The sequence below is a fragment of the Peromyscus eremicus genome, chromosome 4, assembly GCF_949786415.1.
Source record: "Peromyscus eremicus chromosome 4, PerEre_H2_v1, whole genome shotgun sequence".
Taxonomy (NCBI): domain Eukaryota; kingdom Metazoa; phylum Chordata; class Mammalia; order Rodentia; family Cricetidae; genus Peromyscus; species Peromyscus eremicus.
The window spans coordinates 114,571,194-114,588,726 of record NC_081419.1 but is presented as its reverse complement, the minus strand read 5'-3'; the positions used below and the strand labels follow the sequence as shown (position 1 = coordinate 114,588,726).

Genomic DNA, 17,533 nt, shown 5'->3' with positions numbered 1-17,533 from the left:
GCTTTCCCCAGGCTTAGTGTTAAAAACCAGACATAGCAGCCGGGCGGTGGTGGCTCACGCACTTGGGAGGCAGAGGCAGGCGAATCTCTGTCAGTTCGAGGCCAGCCTGGGCTATCAAGTGAGTTCCAGGAAAGGCGGCGCAAAGCTACACAGAGAAACCCTGTCTCGAAAAACCAAAAAAAAAAAAAAAAAAAAAAAACCGTCTTAGCAACTGTAAGAGCACTATTGCTGATAACAAAAATGAAGAATGCCAAAATTATTCCACAATATTTTTGAAATTTGAATTACTGAAATGCCTTATCCAGAGAATATTTTCTAGACATATATAGAGATAGGAAGTATTAGAGACTGACATTTGCTTCACACCGTTACAACATGTCATAGAACCTCAAGCTAGAAGACCTTTCACCAATGGTAGTAACATAAATCAACTATCAAATTTTTAAGATGTCTTTGTGGAAAGTATGGGAAAATGTATTTAAATTATAACTACAGGATTTTTTTAAAGGTACATATTAGAAAAAAAGTATATAATCTATGGTTTACAGCATGTATCTAACTACCGAGCTAACTGGAAGTTCATAGTACTTACAACATGAGTTAAATGCTACCCTTATTGTTATTTTCTAAAGGATGAATGAACTTCACACTTGGCCTAAGCCAACTGATGGAAGAATGAAGGGCATGAATGAACTTAACTTGCCTGATAGTATCATCTGAGGCAACTTTTAGGAAATTTCTTTTTAAAATGTAAACTATTCTATAGTTGCCACCAGAATTAATGAAGACCATTTACTAATATCTCACATGTATTGCTTGCTTCATTCTTATTTCACAAAAGAAACCAAGTTCAATTGCATAATGTAACCTCCAATATCATATGCCATATACAGTAAAATTAAAATTTCCAGCAAACAAGTTGATTCTAAATGCAGGCATCCCAACTTGATGCTTCTTGTCTTTTCCCCCTCTGTTGCTCTGTCCCTAGTAACATGCTGAATAAATTTACACTTATCCCAAGTGTGCATAACAACACACCTAGCATTCCAGTAAGTCGTATCGACACTTGATATTGGAGACGATGAGTAACAGCATTGTTTTGTTTAGTTAAACAGACCTGAGTTCACATCCAGTTTCTGCCATTTACTTGGGATATGGCTTTGTGCACTTTGGCCAACCTCTCTAAGCCACAGTTTTAACTTCTAGGAAACTGAATAATAATCTTGTCTCTCTAAGTGTTAGGAATAATTTATATACTTTAAGCAGAACATTTAACTCATACTTGGATCGTAATAAGTGCTCAATGAATTTTATTCTACCTTTGATGATATAGGAACATTTCCCCGGGTCCAAACAGATATTGGAATACAGGGTGATAAAAAGGGAAAGTGAAGAAAAAAGATTAACAGACTACACTCTGTCCTGCCCCCACACCCTCCAATGATTTTGCAGAGTCAACTGCTAGCAGTGGCATCCACCCCTCTCTTCCCCCAACACAGGCTTCTGCTCACTGTATAACTTCCGGTAAAAGTACAAGTGGGAATGTCAAAAAGGAGAAGGAGTAATGGTTTCTTTCTACAGATTCACTATTGGAAAGCTTTTAGAATAGGAAAATAAACAAAACAAAAACATTCTTCGCTTTTTGTGAAATCTGGGTATTTCTGTTGTTGCTAAGAAAAGAAAACCTATGTAGATGGTTACTTGTTAAACCAAAGCCACAGAGTTATTAAAATATACCAGAGACAGTATTTCAGAGGAATTAGCCCTGCTGCTGGGATTAGTTTTATTGGGAGTGAAAGAATATTAACAGTCAGGTATATGTTTCACTGACTCTAGTCTTCGGTTTAAGTTCAATAGCAAACTGGTGTTCTCTTCCAGTTGTGAACCCCCATCAACATGTCCTTGGCGTCAGGGTAGTGGCAGTGGCAAAGGATATAATCTCTTGTTTTATGATCATGTTTATCTGTTGTTGATCTAACCAGAAGACTTTAGTTAGCATTTTTCTCCAAAAATGAAAAAAGTTCCTCCAAACTGGGGATGTAGCTTAGTGTTTAGAGTGCTTGTCTAGGACGAGGCCCTGATCTATTTCAACCCTGAAAACAACAAATCTCTAGGAATGTTAACAATTTTTTTTTAAAGTTTATGCCTAAGAATGAAAATTAGGTTTCAACATTTATTAGAGTACAATAATCTTACCTAGGAGAAATGCATTAGTTCACAAGCACATTAAGCATTTTCACCTCTGCAGACAAATTTCACATTCTCATCTCCAGTTTCTCCTTTCCTTAGAAGTCCCAGACCCAGAGGAAGCAGGAGGGCCAGTAAACCAACTAACCCTTCACCTGCATTTGGGGCCAAGTTGGAAGGGAATGGAGAGACAGTTCAAACTATGTTGCTAGTAAATATATGAGAGTAAATTGATAAAGCATTTTTAAATTAAAGGAAAAAAACTGTGACAAAGCACATGTGGAATATGTAATGCATGAATGAAACAAAGCATAACCTCTCACTAAAAGGTCAGAAAATGCATATATATTCAACAACTATGCTACCCTTAAAGATAAAGAAATACAGGATGAAAAATTCTCCACGAGTATGTTAATCCTTTTCTTTCTCCCTTTCAGCTGGCCCATGACAGATAACAGAGTGACCAATTTATTCCTTCAAAATATTTCTGGGACAATGAATTCTGTAGTCTATTTTAGATTGACTTGTAAAATTCAGTGTAGATAGTAGAGTGTTTTAATATAGATTTTAAATGTAGACACTACAGTATGACACAGCTGCCTTCCAGGAGATCCCTCTGCGGGACTGCTCGTATTGTGTGAAACAGGAGGACAGACATCAGAAAATGCACTGCCACTTACCAGCAGGACAAGTTGGGGAAATGACTTAACCCTTCTGAATCCGCATCTTTTCATCTTAGTTTATAATATTGGCAAATGAGTTAAAATTACAGTAAGCACTTGGCATGGCCCCAACAACTGTGTGGTATATTGGTGGCTATATGCAACATATTGCAGATATTCATTCTGCTGATTCTGAAAACTGATTTCTTAGGTTCAAATCCAGTATTTTTCACTTGCTAACTATAATCTATGTTAATGTTAGTAAATATGTAAAACACATTAAGATAGTGTTTTGAACATAGCAAATACTCAAAGTACTACTCATTTTGATGTCACTTCACTTGAGGTCTCATTAGAAGGTGAACTTATTTACATCAGAGCAATTTTCTTTTCTGCTCCATTTGTTTATTGTTTGTTTGAGACAGAGTCTCACTATATTGCCCTGGCTGGCCTGGAACCACTGCTAGGTAAACTAGGCTGACCTCAAACTCAAAATTGATGGGTGATATCACCCTGTATGCTGTGAATGTGTTGATAAATAAAATGGTGATTGGCCAGTAGCCAGGCAGGAAGTATAGAAGGGATAAGCAGACAAGGAGAATTCTGGGAAGAGGAAGGCTGAGTCAGGAGTCACCAGCTAGACACAGAGGAAGCAAGATGTGAAGGCAGAACTGAGAGAAGGTACCAAGCCCCATGGCTAAACATAAACAAGAATTATGGGTTAATTTAAGTGTAACAGCTAGTCAGTAATAAGCTTGAGCTAATGGCCATACAGTTCATAAATAATATAAGCCTCTGTGTGTTTATTTGTATCTGAGTGGCTGTGGGACTGGCAGGTGAGAGAGATTTGTCCTGACCTCAGGCCAGGCAGGACACAGGAAAACTTTCAGCTACACAAACTCACAAAGATCTGCCTACCTCTGTCACTTGTCTCCTGAGTGCTGGTATTAAATACAGGAGCCACCACACCCAGCGGCTTCTGCTGTTTGTTGGTTGGTTGGTACAGGGTCTTTCTATGGTGCTCTGGCTCTCCTAGAACTGGAATGTAGACCAAGCTGACCTGGAACTCACAGAGATCTCTCTGCCTCTGCCTCTAAAATACCGGGACTAAAGAATGGCATGCCCAGCCTTTTGCTTTTTTAATTGAGCAGCATTAGAAACAAATAGTATCAACTCAATACATCCATGAAACTTTTCTATACAGCAAAATGCCATAACAAATCATCAGGCTCTGCATGTCAACTTATTGGTTTCATGTTTCCTAGACTTACCTGGTGATACAAATTATCCAGAGATTGTGACCTAGTAAGTCCTGGGTGGGGCCTTGATCTTTGTGCATATTCAGCTTCCCAGTAACTCCTGTAGGAAGGCAGGTTTGGAATTTCTGAGCAAGCTGAAGCTTTGTCCAACTAGAGAACCAGGGAAAAACCTACTGATCACATCCACCTAAAAGAATGGTTCTCTTAGATATTTATGTTATGTATATAGGAATGTCAAAATGATTTTTCAGTCACAAATATGTTACTATTTCTCAGTACTGAATAACTGAGGGACAACTGAGCTTATGTTAAAAATGTAACTCATGTAACAGCATATGGAAGTTAATTGAAAAATGATCTTCTTAGATGTAAAAATCACGGGAAAGATGAGAGTGACCAGCAGAAGCATGTGTACCATTAGCAAAGACACACATAATTATGTTACTAGGCCAGAGGACATCAGGATATAGAGACAAGGGTGGCCAGGAATTCTGGTTCATTGAAAGGTGTATTGTAGTTATTTATAATGCTACTGTCATGGCTAAGTGGCTAAAAATGTTTAAGAATATTCAAATAACAAATTCACTACAAAAAATAATTAAAAGGGTACAACCATTCTTTTTCCTTTATCTTTTTGAACATTAGTATTGAAAAAGAAAACACAGTTTGTGTAAAATTATCACATATGTGAACATGAATTTTTGAAAATAAAAGATAAAAAGAAATAAAATTCTATTCCTTCAAAACCCCAAACCTATCCCCAAAACATACCCTATACATGAATAATCTATACTCTAAAACATATCCCATAAATGAACAACCTATATCCCAAAACATACTTCTTACATGAACAACCTATACCCTAAAACATACTCCATACATGAACAACCTATATACATGAGACACCTAAAATCTAGCAGAATACACACAAAAAAAGAAATTTGAGTGCACTGAAACCATAAACAGTATCCACTGAATGAAACATGCATACTAACTACAGTACAGCAAATGTACATATTTTTTCAGTATAGATAATTAGGAATTTCATGAGCAAGTGGATCAAGAAGTCTATCTGTTTTTGTTGACATATATCTTTGGATCTTAAACTATAATACATGCATACATACATACATACATACATACACACACACATACACATACAATAGTACAGTGAAATCATTAGGTAAAACAATGAAATAATTAGCCAGTCCTTGGCAATTTCTAGGTAGAGAGTTACTAGCTGTATACACAGGTTTGGAATAAATAGAATTTAATGAGTCATGATAGCCACTCAACATTTCAGGTTCTTGAGCACAAGTGCTAAAAAAGTCATCTAATAGATATTACTTAAAATATTGCCCAGAAAACAAGCACAAAGTATGAGCATTTTCATTTACCCACTGCCCCCAGTGTTAGAAAAATGAAGGGGCACTTAGTGTTGATACAACTATTCCTAACACGTTATTAGCACAGTAATAGGTTCACTTTTTTCACTATATTATTCTTACTTCAAAATTTTCCTAATAAAAATACTGATTCATTTTATGACTAGGGAAATCATTCCTTTCTTTAAGGAAATTACTTGAGGCTTCATTTTTTTTTTTTTAGTAGTACAGCAAGGCTACACAGAAACTTACCTTAAAGAAGCAACTATGGTCTCCATCAAAGAAAATTTGTTTTAGATCCTCTTCATTTTGCTCAATAAAAAAAAAATAATAATTCAAGAACACAATAACAGAATGGCTGAAGTTCCAAGTGCTACTTCTAAATGGAGGTCTTGAGAAAGATGCTATAGAAGAGTACTATGAGGAAAATAAGGGCACCGGCAGCTCAAGGGGGAGTGCTGGCAGAATGCTAGTTCAAGGCTGACAAATGAAGAATGTGTGTGCTTTCCCAGTGAGAAAGAGCCATTGGATGGACACTGAGATGAGATGCAGGACTTATTACTCATATCTTACCTTTTTCTTTCCTATTCTTTCTTTTCTTTTCCTTTTTTGTTTTTGGTATTTTTTGTTTTTTTTTTTTTTTTTTTTTTTTTTGGTACATTTCTACAAACCAAGACACAGGCTATTTCCAGTGATGACTCTATGGATTTAAAGTGGGAAAACTCTACACACACACACCATAATTTGTAGAGATGTATGCAGCCTTCTGCATAGCCGTTTTTTTGTTTTGTTTTGTTTTTTGTTTTTTGTTTTTTGTTTTTTTTTTTTTTTTAGAGCAAATCCACAAGTGATTTGCTAAAGTGGACTGACCGTTTATGAGATAGGGATAGTCATTTCTCTTTGAGACTTCTTTCATATTTTCTTGAGTACCAGGATGATATGATCAGCTCATCTTTCCTTATTTAATACTGTTATAGAATACAGAAGCCAAGCAACTCACTGAGTCTTGAAAACTAATGACTATGTTACAGAATGGCATTTCTTAAAGTGAATTCAATACAAAGTCAGGAGACAAAAACCATTTTAACCCCCAACGCCTTGAGCTGCTTAAAATCTAGACTCCACTGCTCACCAAGACTTCAGCTGATATACTCTGTAAAAAATTGATGCTGTAATTCGGCAATGCCTAATGACAGAGCTTTCTGAGGCTCCCAAACTAATATCTGTTTGCTTAGGGTTGACATGACACAGAGACAACTTAGAAAGGCAGTAACACAAATGACATCACTATGTTCCAACCTAGAAGTTTTTATTACAGTCAGTTTTGCTCTGGGCAAGCTGTTGCAGTCATCACATTGTGCTAGCAGATAGGAATTTTCTCTCTGAGCACTATACAGCATTTGGGCTGCTCCTCACAGTACACAGAATGACTCCAATCACCATAGAGCTGGAAAAGCTACTTGGAACACAGTTTTTCTGTCTGATTTGTTGTGACTGTTTATCTTCCAGATGAATACTGTCAACTTTAGTGTGCAGAATAATCACCCACCCTACTTTATCACCCAGTGTAATCACTGCTCTTCTGCCATCAGTGTTGTTCTTTGAGATTATAACTGAATATCTACAAAAGAAAAATTAGAAATGGATGAAAATGATGAAATAATATACCAAAATGAATAACAAGAAACACCAGAAACAGAATGAAGACAAATCCCTGCTTTTTGTTTTTTAAAGAGTTTTTGTTGTTGTTTTTTCAGACATGGTTTCTCTGTGTAGCCCAGGCTATCCTGGAACTGCTCTGTAGACCAGGCTGACTTCAAACTCACAGAATTTCACCTGCCTCTGTCTCCCGAGTGCTGAGATTAAAGGTGTGGGCCACCATGCTGGGCTCCTGGGGTTTTATAGAGTCTTTTTGGTTGCTGTTTGGCTTGGGTTTTTATGTCCCAAACTTCAGAAACCACTGGTAATGCAAAAGGTTATGAATACATGGTAAAACAGGGATACATGAAGCGCCTTCTGGAAGGTGGAAAGTCCTAGTTCTCATCCCACTTTACTGTTTTATGAGATTTGGACACACTTAAAGTTCAGAGTTTGACAATCCTTATGCTAGATTTGTATATAAGACATAATTTCTTGAGCCAGTGAATGATAGGATACTTACCAAAGTTTTACTTGAAAAACACCTGAATAAAGTTCACAACATCTAGAAAGGATTCATACACTCACATATGATAAAAAGTAATGAGTGATTATCATATTCTAGGTAGCAAATCTTGGGGAATACATAAATGAAAAATGGTGTGATTTCAAAAAGCTAATGACTTCATAAAATGAAAAGAAAAAAGTTTCAAAAATTATATAATAGAGGGAAATACCCATGACTCTGGGGAAAAAAAAGTATTAGCTGACCCTCACCTTGAGAATACAGGAGGTTTGAGATATGAAGGAAAAGATACCATGTGAGTAATCACAAATATAAGAACTTCATGTAGGTAAGTACTCCAGCACAAGAGATGAAATAAATTCAAAGTCAGAGATGGAATCTAGGGAAACAATAGCAAGTAGGAACTAGGTAGAGAGAGAAGTCATTAAAAACAAGAGGGGGAGGAAGATGGGGATGAGGGTGGGGAGAAACAACCCCAGCAATTCCTCCAATGTTATGCTCCCTGGTCTCTAGCCTAGGCTCATATTTCCCTATATGTACTCTTGAGGGGGCTCCTCCTTCATGGGGGAAGACAAATTACCAATGAATACTGATGATTTACTACATTTTAACTTTCTATCTATAAACTAATTTATCTTCTGAATCTCAAAACAGAATTAGGAGAGAGGGATGCCATAGATGTGAAGGTAGAATGTGGTTGATATATTGTGTAACCTAATAAACTTATCTGGGGGTCAGAGAACAGAACAGCCACTAGATTAGACATAGAGGCCAGACAGTGGTGGTACACATGCCTTTAATCCTATCACTTGATAGGCAGAGATCCATCTGGATCTCTGTGAGTTCAAGGCCACACTTGGAACAGAGCCAGGCATGGAGGCACACATCTATAATCCCAGCACTTGAGATCTCATGACTTTGCTTGGTAAGGGCGCATGCTTTTAATCCCAGGGAGTTTTGGCAGGAAGCAGAAAGGTATATAAGGTGTGAGGACTGGGAACTAGAGGCTTTTAGGCAGTTCAGTTGAGATCCCTTCTGGGTGAGGACTCAGAGGCTTTCAGTCTGAGAATTCCTGGAAACAAGATCAGCTGAGGAGTTGGCGAGGTGAGGTTGGCTGTGGCTTTTTCTGTTTCTCTGATCTTTCAGCTTTCACCCCATATCTGGTATCATTTTTTTTTTTTAAATTAAGAAGACCTTTTAAGATTCATCTTACAACAGAAGATAATTTTTTATTATTCTGATATTCTGACTTGAGGAGACTTCATACTGGTCTCCATAGTGGCAGTATGAATTCATATTCCCACCAGTAGTTCATAAGGCTTCCTTTTCTCTCCCCTTCTTACAAGCATTTGTTGATTTTTTTTTTTTTTACTATTTATTTACTTATTAGACTATGAAGCACTGGCTGGTATGGAACTTGCTATGTAGACCAAGCTGGTCTTGAACTCACAGAGATCTACTAGCTTCTGCCTCCCAATTGCTGAGATCAAAGAGATGTGCCACCACATGTTGCTGTTTTCTTGATGGTATCTATTCGGATTAGGTTAAATTGAAATCCCAGTGTAGTTTTGATTTGGTAGCTGGTGTTGAACATTTTTTTCCTGTAATTATTGGCCATTTGTACTTCCTTTAAGAATACCCGTTTACTTCATCTGCCCATTTTTAATTGGATTACTTGTTCTTTTGGTGTTCTGTTGTTGTCACTTGTGTATTGTGCAGAATAAATATTTGTCAGATAGAGAGTTGGCAAACATTCTGTCCTGTTCTGTAGATCATCTTTACATTATCCATTGTATCCTTTACTGGGAAGGAGTTTTTTTTTTTTATTTAATTTCACACTATCTACTTGTTAATTCATGTCATTATTTCCTGAGTTATGGGGTCCTTCTCCTATGACTACATCTTGAATTGTTTTCTGTGTTTCCTCTAGCAGTTTTGGTGTTTGAAGTCTTACGTTCATATCCTTGATCCATTTTGAACTTTTTGTGCAGATTGTAAGATAACAGTCTAATTTTAGTCATTTGTGTATGTATATTCAGTTATGCCAGAACCATGTGTTGAAAAGGCTGCCTTTCTCCAATATGTGATTGGCACCTTTTTCAAGAACCAGACACCTGTAGCTCTGTGGTTTATACCAAGGTCTCACATTCTAGTCCACTGATCTGTATGTCTGTCTGTGTCAGTACCATAATGTTTTTGTTACTAAAATTGCTTAGACTATTCTTTACTGTAAGCATTGTGGGGAAAAAATACATGAAAAGGACAATTTAAGGCAAAAAGGGCTTATTTTGGCTCAGTATTCAAGAGTATAGTCCATCATGTCATGGCAGTCATGGTGACCTAAGCAGGAAGCTGCTGGTCACATACTCTCAGTTAGGCAGCATGGAGTAATGAAAGCCTGTGTTCAGCTGGCTTCCTCTTTTTCATTCAGTCCTGAACCCCAATCCATTGGATGGTACTGCATACATTTAGTATGCAGCTTTTACCCCATATCTGGTGTCACTTTTTTTTTAAATTAATGAGACCTTTTAAGATTCATCTTACAACAGAAGATAATTTTTTATAATTATCCATATAATCTCTCACAGACCACAGACAGATCCAGGGATGGAATTCCACAGTGGTGCTAAACCCCATTAACTGGCAGGCAAGAAACAGCTAGTAAGAATCTACCGTGTTTCCATTTTTAGGGGGCTTTTTTTTCTCTTTCTACAAAGACTGATATTAGAATATTGATATAGACTGTCTTGAATCTGTGATTGTTTTAGTAGCATATATTTTGCAATATTAATTCAGCTTATCCATGAATATGTAAACCATTCATTCATCTGGTGAGTTAAAATTTCTTTCTTCAGTGTTCTATAGTTTTTATTGTAGCAGTCTTCCATCTCCTTCTTAGGCTTTTTCATTTTTTGTCTTAATTTGCTTGCTTGGTTAGTTGGTTTTTCCATTTTTAGTCTTCTATAAATAAAATCATTTTCCTGATTTCTTTTCCAAAAGTTTGTTGTTGGAAATTTTTCTGATTTTTGTACCCTGATGCTATGTCCCACTACAGCAAATGTTTATTAGATCTAAGGATACTATGATTTGACGGCATCCTGAGTGTCTTTTATGTACAGTACTGTGCCATCTAAGAAAAGGGATATTTTAAACTTTTCCTTTTCTGTTTCTGTCCCCATTTCTCTCTTAGCCTTGCCTATTTAAGCACTATGTTAAATATGAGTACAGAGAGTTGACAGCCTTGTCTTGTTTCTGATATAAAGAAAATGTCTTCAATTTTTCTCCATTAAGTGTAACATCAGCCTTAAATTTGTTATACATGACCTTTTTGTGATGTATAATCCTTATCACTTCAGTTTGTTGACCTTTTAATATAAATGAATGCTGAATTTATTTGAAGGTTATATCTGCATGTGTTGAGATTATCACACAATTTTTGTTCCTGAACTTACATATCTGCTATATTGTGATCATTAGAGTGCACATTTTGAACAGTCCTTGCACCCATAAAATGAAGTCAACTTAATCATGGTATATGATCTTTTTCATGTGTTGATGATTGGTTGAAAGTATTTTAATGGGAATTATGTCTGTGTTTATCAAAGAAATTGATTTACAAAATCTCTATTTTGGGCTGGAGATATGGCTCAGATGTTAAGAGCATTGGCTGCTCTTCCAGAGGTCATGAGTTCAGTTCCCAGAAACCACATGGTTGCTCACAACCATCTATAATGAAATGTGGAGCCCTCTTCAGGCCTGCAGGAACACATGCAGGTAAAACATTGTATACATAATAAATAAATCTTTTAAAATTTCTTTATTTTGTTATGTCTTTCTATAATTTTAGAAGTATTTCTTCCCTTTCTACTTACTCTGTAGAGGATTTAAGAAGCACTTATTTTAGTTTTTAAATTATCTGATATAACTAGACAGTGAATCCACCTGATCCTTGGTGGACTTATTTATTTATTTATTTGTATTGAGTGGTCACTTCAAACCAAGTGCTTATTATCGATCTCTTTGTTCATTATAATTGTTCAAATTTTAATAAGTAATATATGGATAGAAATTTATTCAAGATATTTACAGTTTTTTGGAGTATATTCTCTTTAATGATCCTAGATTTCACTGTCTCCCTTTCCCCCTAATTTTAAAATGCATATCGTCCCTCTCTTTTGGTTGGGTTGGATATGAGTTTGTCAGAATTATAAATATTGTGGTTGTTTGAATGAAAATACCCCCCACAGGCACATAGGGATTGGAACTATTAGGAGGTGTGGCTTTGTTGGAGTAGGTGTGTCTTGTTGGAGGAAGTGTGTCATTGTGGGTGGGCTTTGAGGTTTCAGAAGCTCAATCCAGGCCCAGTTTTACTCTCTCTTTCTGCTGCTTGCTGATCAAGATGTAGAATTATCAGCTTCTTCTCCAGCACCATGTCTGCCTGTGTACCATCATGCTTCCTGCCATAATGATAATTGACTAAACCTCTGAAAATTAAATGTTTTCTTTATAAGAGTTGCTGTGGTTATGGTGTATCTTCATAGCAATAGGAAACCTAAGACAAATATATTGATGAAAGTGGGGTATTAAAGCTACTCATTGTTGTTGTATGTAGGTCTATCTATTCCTCATGTACAATCATATTTGTTTTATTAAATTGAGGTGTACCAACATTTAGTGCATACATTTACAATTATTATATTGTTGAATGGATTGTTTCTTATCATAAATGTAGTGACCTTTTTTCCAACACCAAACTAGCATTCTAGCTATGTTATTATCATGGCTTTTGAATTAACAATAAATGTTAAAATATCCATGTTCACAGTTGGTTGTTATCCTCCTCACCTTACTTGAGCTCATGATCACTTCCCTATTTAAATCTACCCTGGTTAGAGTGCACAGTGCTTTCTCCCAGAAAACACTGGTAGGCTTTCTCAGTCATCTGCCTTTGTAGGTTAGCTATCTCTGTGCCTGAAAATGAGGTAGGCACTTCCTTTAATTTCACATCTGAGAAACACCACTACGATATGATTAGGGTTTTTGTTCATTTATGCAGCTTAGAATTTGATTAGTCCTTTAGATCTAAGACAGAATTTTTTCTTTCTTCTTTTTTTTGTTTTTGTCTTTTATTATTTTTTTTTTTGAGACAGATTCTCACAGTGGAGTCTCAAGTTTGTCTGGAACTCTTCATCATGCTGGGATTACAGACATATTTCACCATAACCAGTTAAATGCAAGCTTTTCTACAGCTTGGACTTTTATTATTTCTCTAATTTTTTTCTCATTTGTCAATTTCCTTAAGGATCTCTTATCATCAATATATCAGAATTCCCAGGACTATTTGTTATGAAATTATCTTATGTTCATTATTTCATATGTTTTATGTGTGTGTATGTCAGGGGTTATTTGTTGCTATTTTGGTTAATGTGTGGTTCTTTCGTTTTATCTTTCTAGACCACAAGTACTTTCTACAATTCAAATAGGAACTATCATTTATATTCATTGAAATAAACTATTTTAATTATAAATTATAATGTGACTGATTTGGGGTGGGTCCTGCAGGCTCTCAGATTCTACTTGCTTAGTATGTTACTTCCTGGACTTTTACTTTCAGTCTCTGTGAGCTTGCCAGTGACATGCAGACAACAAAAACTTGGATACTGTATTTCTTCCAATCAGCTAGTCTTCACCTTTTAATTGGGGAGTTAAAAGAAGTTACATCTAGGATGATTACTGAGAAGTACTGATTGATCATTATTTTTTTCCCTAGTTGATTCAAGTGCTACTTTTGTCTTTCACCATTATTCATCGTAGAAGTTTATCCATAAACTGAGCTGAACATGTTTCATTATTTTCTAATTATTTATTTATCTATCTATCTATCTATCTATCTATCTATCTATCTATTATTATTATTCATCCCACCAACTTTTCTTGCTTGAGCTCTTTGGTTTGTATTATTATTTTTCTTGTCTGTAGACAGGATTTGTTTACAGTCTTTTGGAGTACTGACTTAGAAATCATGAATTGCTTTAGTTTATGCTTATCTGGGAAGATCTTTAATTCTCCACCGATTTTAAATGATGATTTTCTGGATTATAGAAATCTGTTTCTCGGCTATTTATTCTCTGGGCATGAAATAAATCTTTGCATGCTTCTTGGATTTTAGAGCTTCTGTTGAGAGGTCTGCTCAGTTTACCTTCATAAGTGGGTATTTTTCTCTTGTTACTTCCAGTATTTGATTTATTTTAGCATGGGGAGTTTTATCTGTACACACATACTTGTTGTTCTAAATGCCTTGTGTACTTGGATTTCATGTATCTCTCTAGATTTGGAAGTGGTTCTGCTATAATTTTATTAAATATGTCTATATAGAGATATATGGCTCATATATATACACATATATGTATATACTTATATATCCATATATATGCATATATGTGAGCAATATATACACATACATATATATGGCTCACACACATATATAAAACCATATTGTAGCATGAATCTTAAAGAGTCTTATTAATAAAATCAAACCTGGAGCCAGGTATTGGGGTGAATGCTGGAAGATCAGAGAAACAGAACAAGCCACAGCCACCTCACCTCGCCAATTCCTCAGCTGATCCTGTTTCCTCAGACTGGAAGCCTTTATGTCCTCATCCAGAATGCTGCTAGAAGCCTAAAAGCTTAACCAGCCAAAATCTTCTAGTTTCTGGTCTTCATGCCTTAAATACCTTTCTGCTTTCTGCCCTCACTTCCTGGGATTAAAGGCTCACTTTTTGGGATTAAAGGCGTGTGTCACCATGCCTGGCTATTTCCAGTGTGGCCTTGAACTCACAGAGATCCATGCCTCCAGAAGGCTAGGATTAAAGGTGTGAGTGCCACCATTTTCTAGCCTCTGTATCTAGTGGCTGTTCTGTTCTCTGACTCAAGATAAGTTTATTAGGGTGCACAATATTTTGGGGAACACAATACCACCACACCATATATATATGGTTCTAAGTTGTGGAAGTTTAGAAATCTAAAATCACTGTGTCAATACCCAGAGAGGGCCTTCATGCTGCATTATCACGTGTTTTAAAGTCTTGTGGTGGTTGTTATTGAACCGTTTGGGAAGGATTAGCAGGTGTGGCTTTGTTGGAGGAGACCTTACACTAGGCTTTGGCTCTCTCTCTCTCTCTCTCTCTCTCTCTCTCTCTCTCTCTCTCTCTCCCCTCTCCCTCTCTCCCTCTCTGTCTTGTGCCTGTGGATCAAGCTCTCACCTACAGTTCTAGTGCTATGCTTGCTTACCTGCTGCCATGCTCCCTACCATGGATTCTAACCCTTTGGAACCATGAGTCCCAATGAATGTTGTCTTTTATAGGTGGCTTTGTTTAATGGTGTCTCTTCACAGCAACAGAAAAGTAACTGAGACAAGTCAAAGGCAAATGAGTACACATGGCAGACAGAAGCAATATAACAAAATCATTTTTTAAAAAGTACAAAAAATTACTCTCATGATTGCTCATCTACTCTCTTGATAATTTACACACTCTCACAATAATGACAGTTCCTTCATGACAATAAGCTCTGAATATTCCCATCTCTTAGTACTGTTCTATTGGTAATTAAATTCCAGCATGAGTTGTAGAAGGACTATCTGTCCCTATAATGTACCAATAAAGGAGAGAATGCAAATAGTTCAGATTCTTAGGATAAATAAGACAGATACAGAATAAAGTTTCACATTTTATATACAACTACCAAGAGTATCAATTTTCTGAGGTACACACAAAAAGACAAGTGCATCTCTACAAGTTTGGTTAGCACTTCGAAAGTCAAAAATTTTTTATCAGACCATTATTTTTCCCTAAAACGTTAAGGCAAAAAAAAATCACTTTCTAATGGTAAAAAATAATATTTTAATAGGAATTTGTCAAATTATATTCCAGGCCCTATGGCAGCAAATAAAAACAGCTAAGAAAAATAGTAATACCGCTGACTCCTTAAATTCTGTAGTTCTTTAGAATCTCCTCTAAGTTCTCCATATAAATACTTTTCATAGAAATCTCACCTTGAATTTTGGTTGCAATTATCATATTATACATTCTATAATGTGTATATGGTTTTATACACACACACACACACACACACACACACACAAAGAGTCATGTGCCACATACAAACACCTCAGTCAACAATGGACCATATATCCGTAGTGATCCCATAAAATTGTAATGGAGCTAAAAATGCCTATTGCACAGTAGTGTAGTAAACACTGTAACATCTTAGTACAATGCATTACTCATGTGTTTGTGACCACACTGCCATAAACAAATCTATTGTCCTGCCAGCCTCTGAAAAGTGTATCACATGCAATTATGTAATATATATATATATATAAAAATATATATATAATATATATAAAATACTTGGTAATAATAATAAAGTGCCATATTACCAATTAATATGCTTACTATTATATTTTATTATTATTTTAATGTGCACTGCCTCTCACAAAAAACAAGTAACTATAAAGCAGTCCTGGAAGGTCCCCAGGAAACACTCTGGAAGGCAGCTCTGGCATCATAGGAGATGGTGCCACCACTATATTGTTGCCCTGAGGTCTTCCCAGGAATACAAGCTGTGAAGCAGGAAGATAATGATAATTATGGTCTTGAATGTGTTCAGGCAGAAACTAATATTGTATGTGTGTCTCAGTTTTCAAAAAGAAATATTTTAAAGTAAAATATAACATAGAAAAAGCTTACAGAATAAAGAAAATATATTTGCATAGCTCCATGTATTTTTAATCTATGTTATTACTAAAAGAGTCGACAAACTTTAAAAATTAAACATTTATAAAATGAAAAAAATTATAGTAAGCTAATGTTATATTATTTAAAGAGGAAAATAATTAAGTTTAGTGGAGCCAAAGTGTATAGTATTTATAGAGTTCACAGTAGTGAACAATTATGTCCCACACCTTCATATTTGCTCACCATTCACTCACTGACTCACTCATAGAAACTTCTAGACCTCTGAGCTCCAATCCTGATATGTACCCTATTCAAGAATACTGTTTTTGACCTTTTATATAACATTTTACTGAACGTTTTCTAAACTTATATGCATAAATACTTAGATTTTCATTTCTGACAATATTCAGTATACTAACATGTTGTACAGGTTTGTATCTCAGAGTCACAGGTTATACTATGTAGCCTAAGGGTGTAGTAGGGTTATACAACTCTTGAGGGCTGTATAAGCAGATGCTATGATGCCTAATGAATATTTCTCAGAATTTATCTCCATTATTAGGTGACATAAAGCTGTATATTTGAGCAACCATGATCTTAACATTCTGTAAGAACTAGGAAGATAATGAAATAAGTGAACAAGAGAAATTTGCCTAGTAAATACATAGGTCTTGTGAAGAAAAAAAAAAAGGCAAAGGAAGGGAATAGAATGTGATAGAACTCCATATTTTTTTTGATTTCGAAACATTTTATTGTCAATTATATATACATGTAGAAGAATACATTATAAAGTAATTTTTTTTATTTTTATTTTGCAATACAATTCAGTTTTACATATCAGCCACAATCTGGGGCCTATGCAGGATCGCTTGGCTCAGCCCGGGAGGAGGGCACCTACCTGGACTGAGTCTACCAGGTTGATCTCAGTCCGCGGAGAAGGCTTTGCCCTAGAGGAGGTGGGAATGGGGGGTGGGCTGGGGGGAAGGTGAGGAGGACGGGAGGGGGGAGAACAAGAACTCCATATTTTAAACAGAGTAAACTTAGAAACCCTAGATTGATGATAATTTGAGCTTAAAAATCAGTTAAAGTAAAAATTTAAAGCATATGTCTTTACAGGATCTTAACTTTTGGCATGACC

At 35.9% G+C, this 17,533-nt stretch overlaps 1 protein-coding gene across 1 annotated transcript in view; it reads right to left on the bottom strand.

Moving 5' to 3' along the window:
- Window positions 1-6,785: 6,785 nt before the first annotated feature.
- Window positions 6,786-17,533, bottom strand: part of Macrod2 (mono-ADP ribosylhydrolase 2) — a 271,595-nt gene continuing 260,847 nt past the window's right edge. The window contains exon 4 of the mRNA XM_059261533.1: window positions 6,786-7,114. Coding sequence (XP_059117516.1) covers window positions 7,101-7,114 — 14 coding nt within the window. The 3' untranslated portion in view covers window positions 6,786-7,100. The remainder of the gene's footprint in view (window positions 7,115-17,533) is intronic.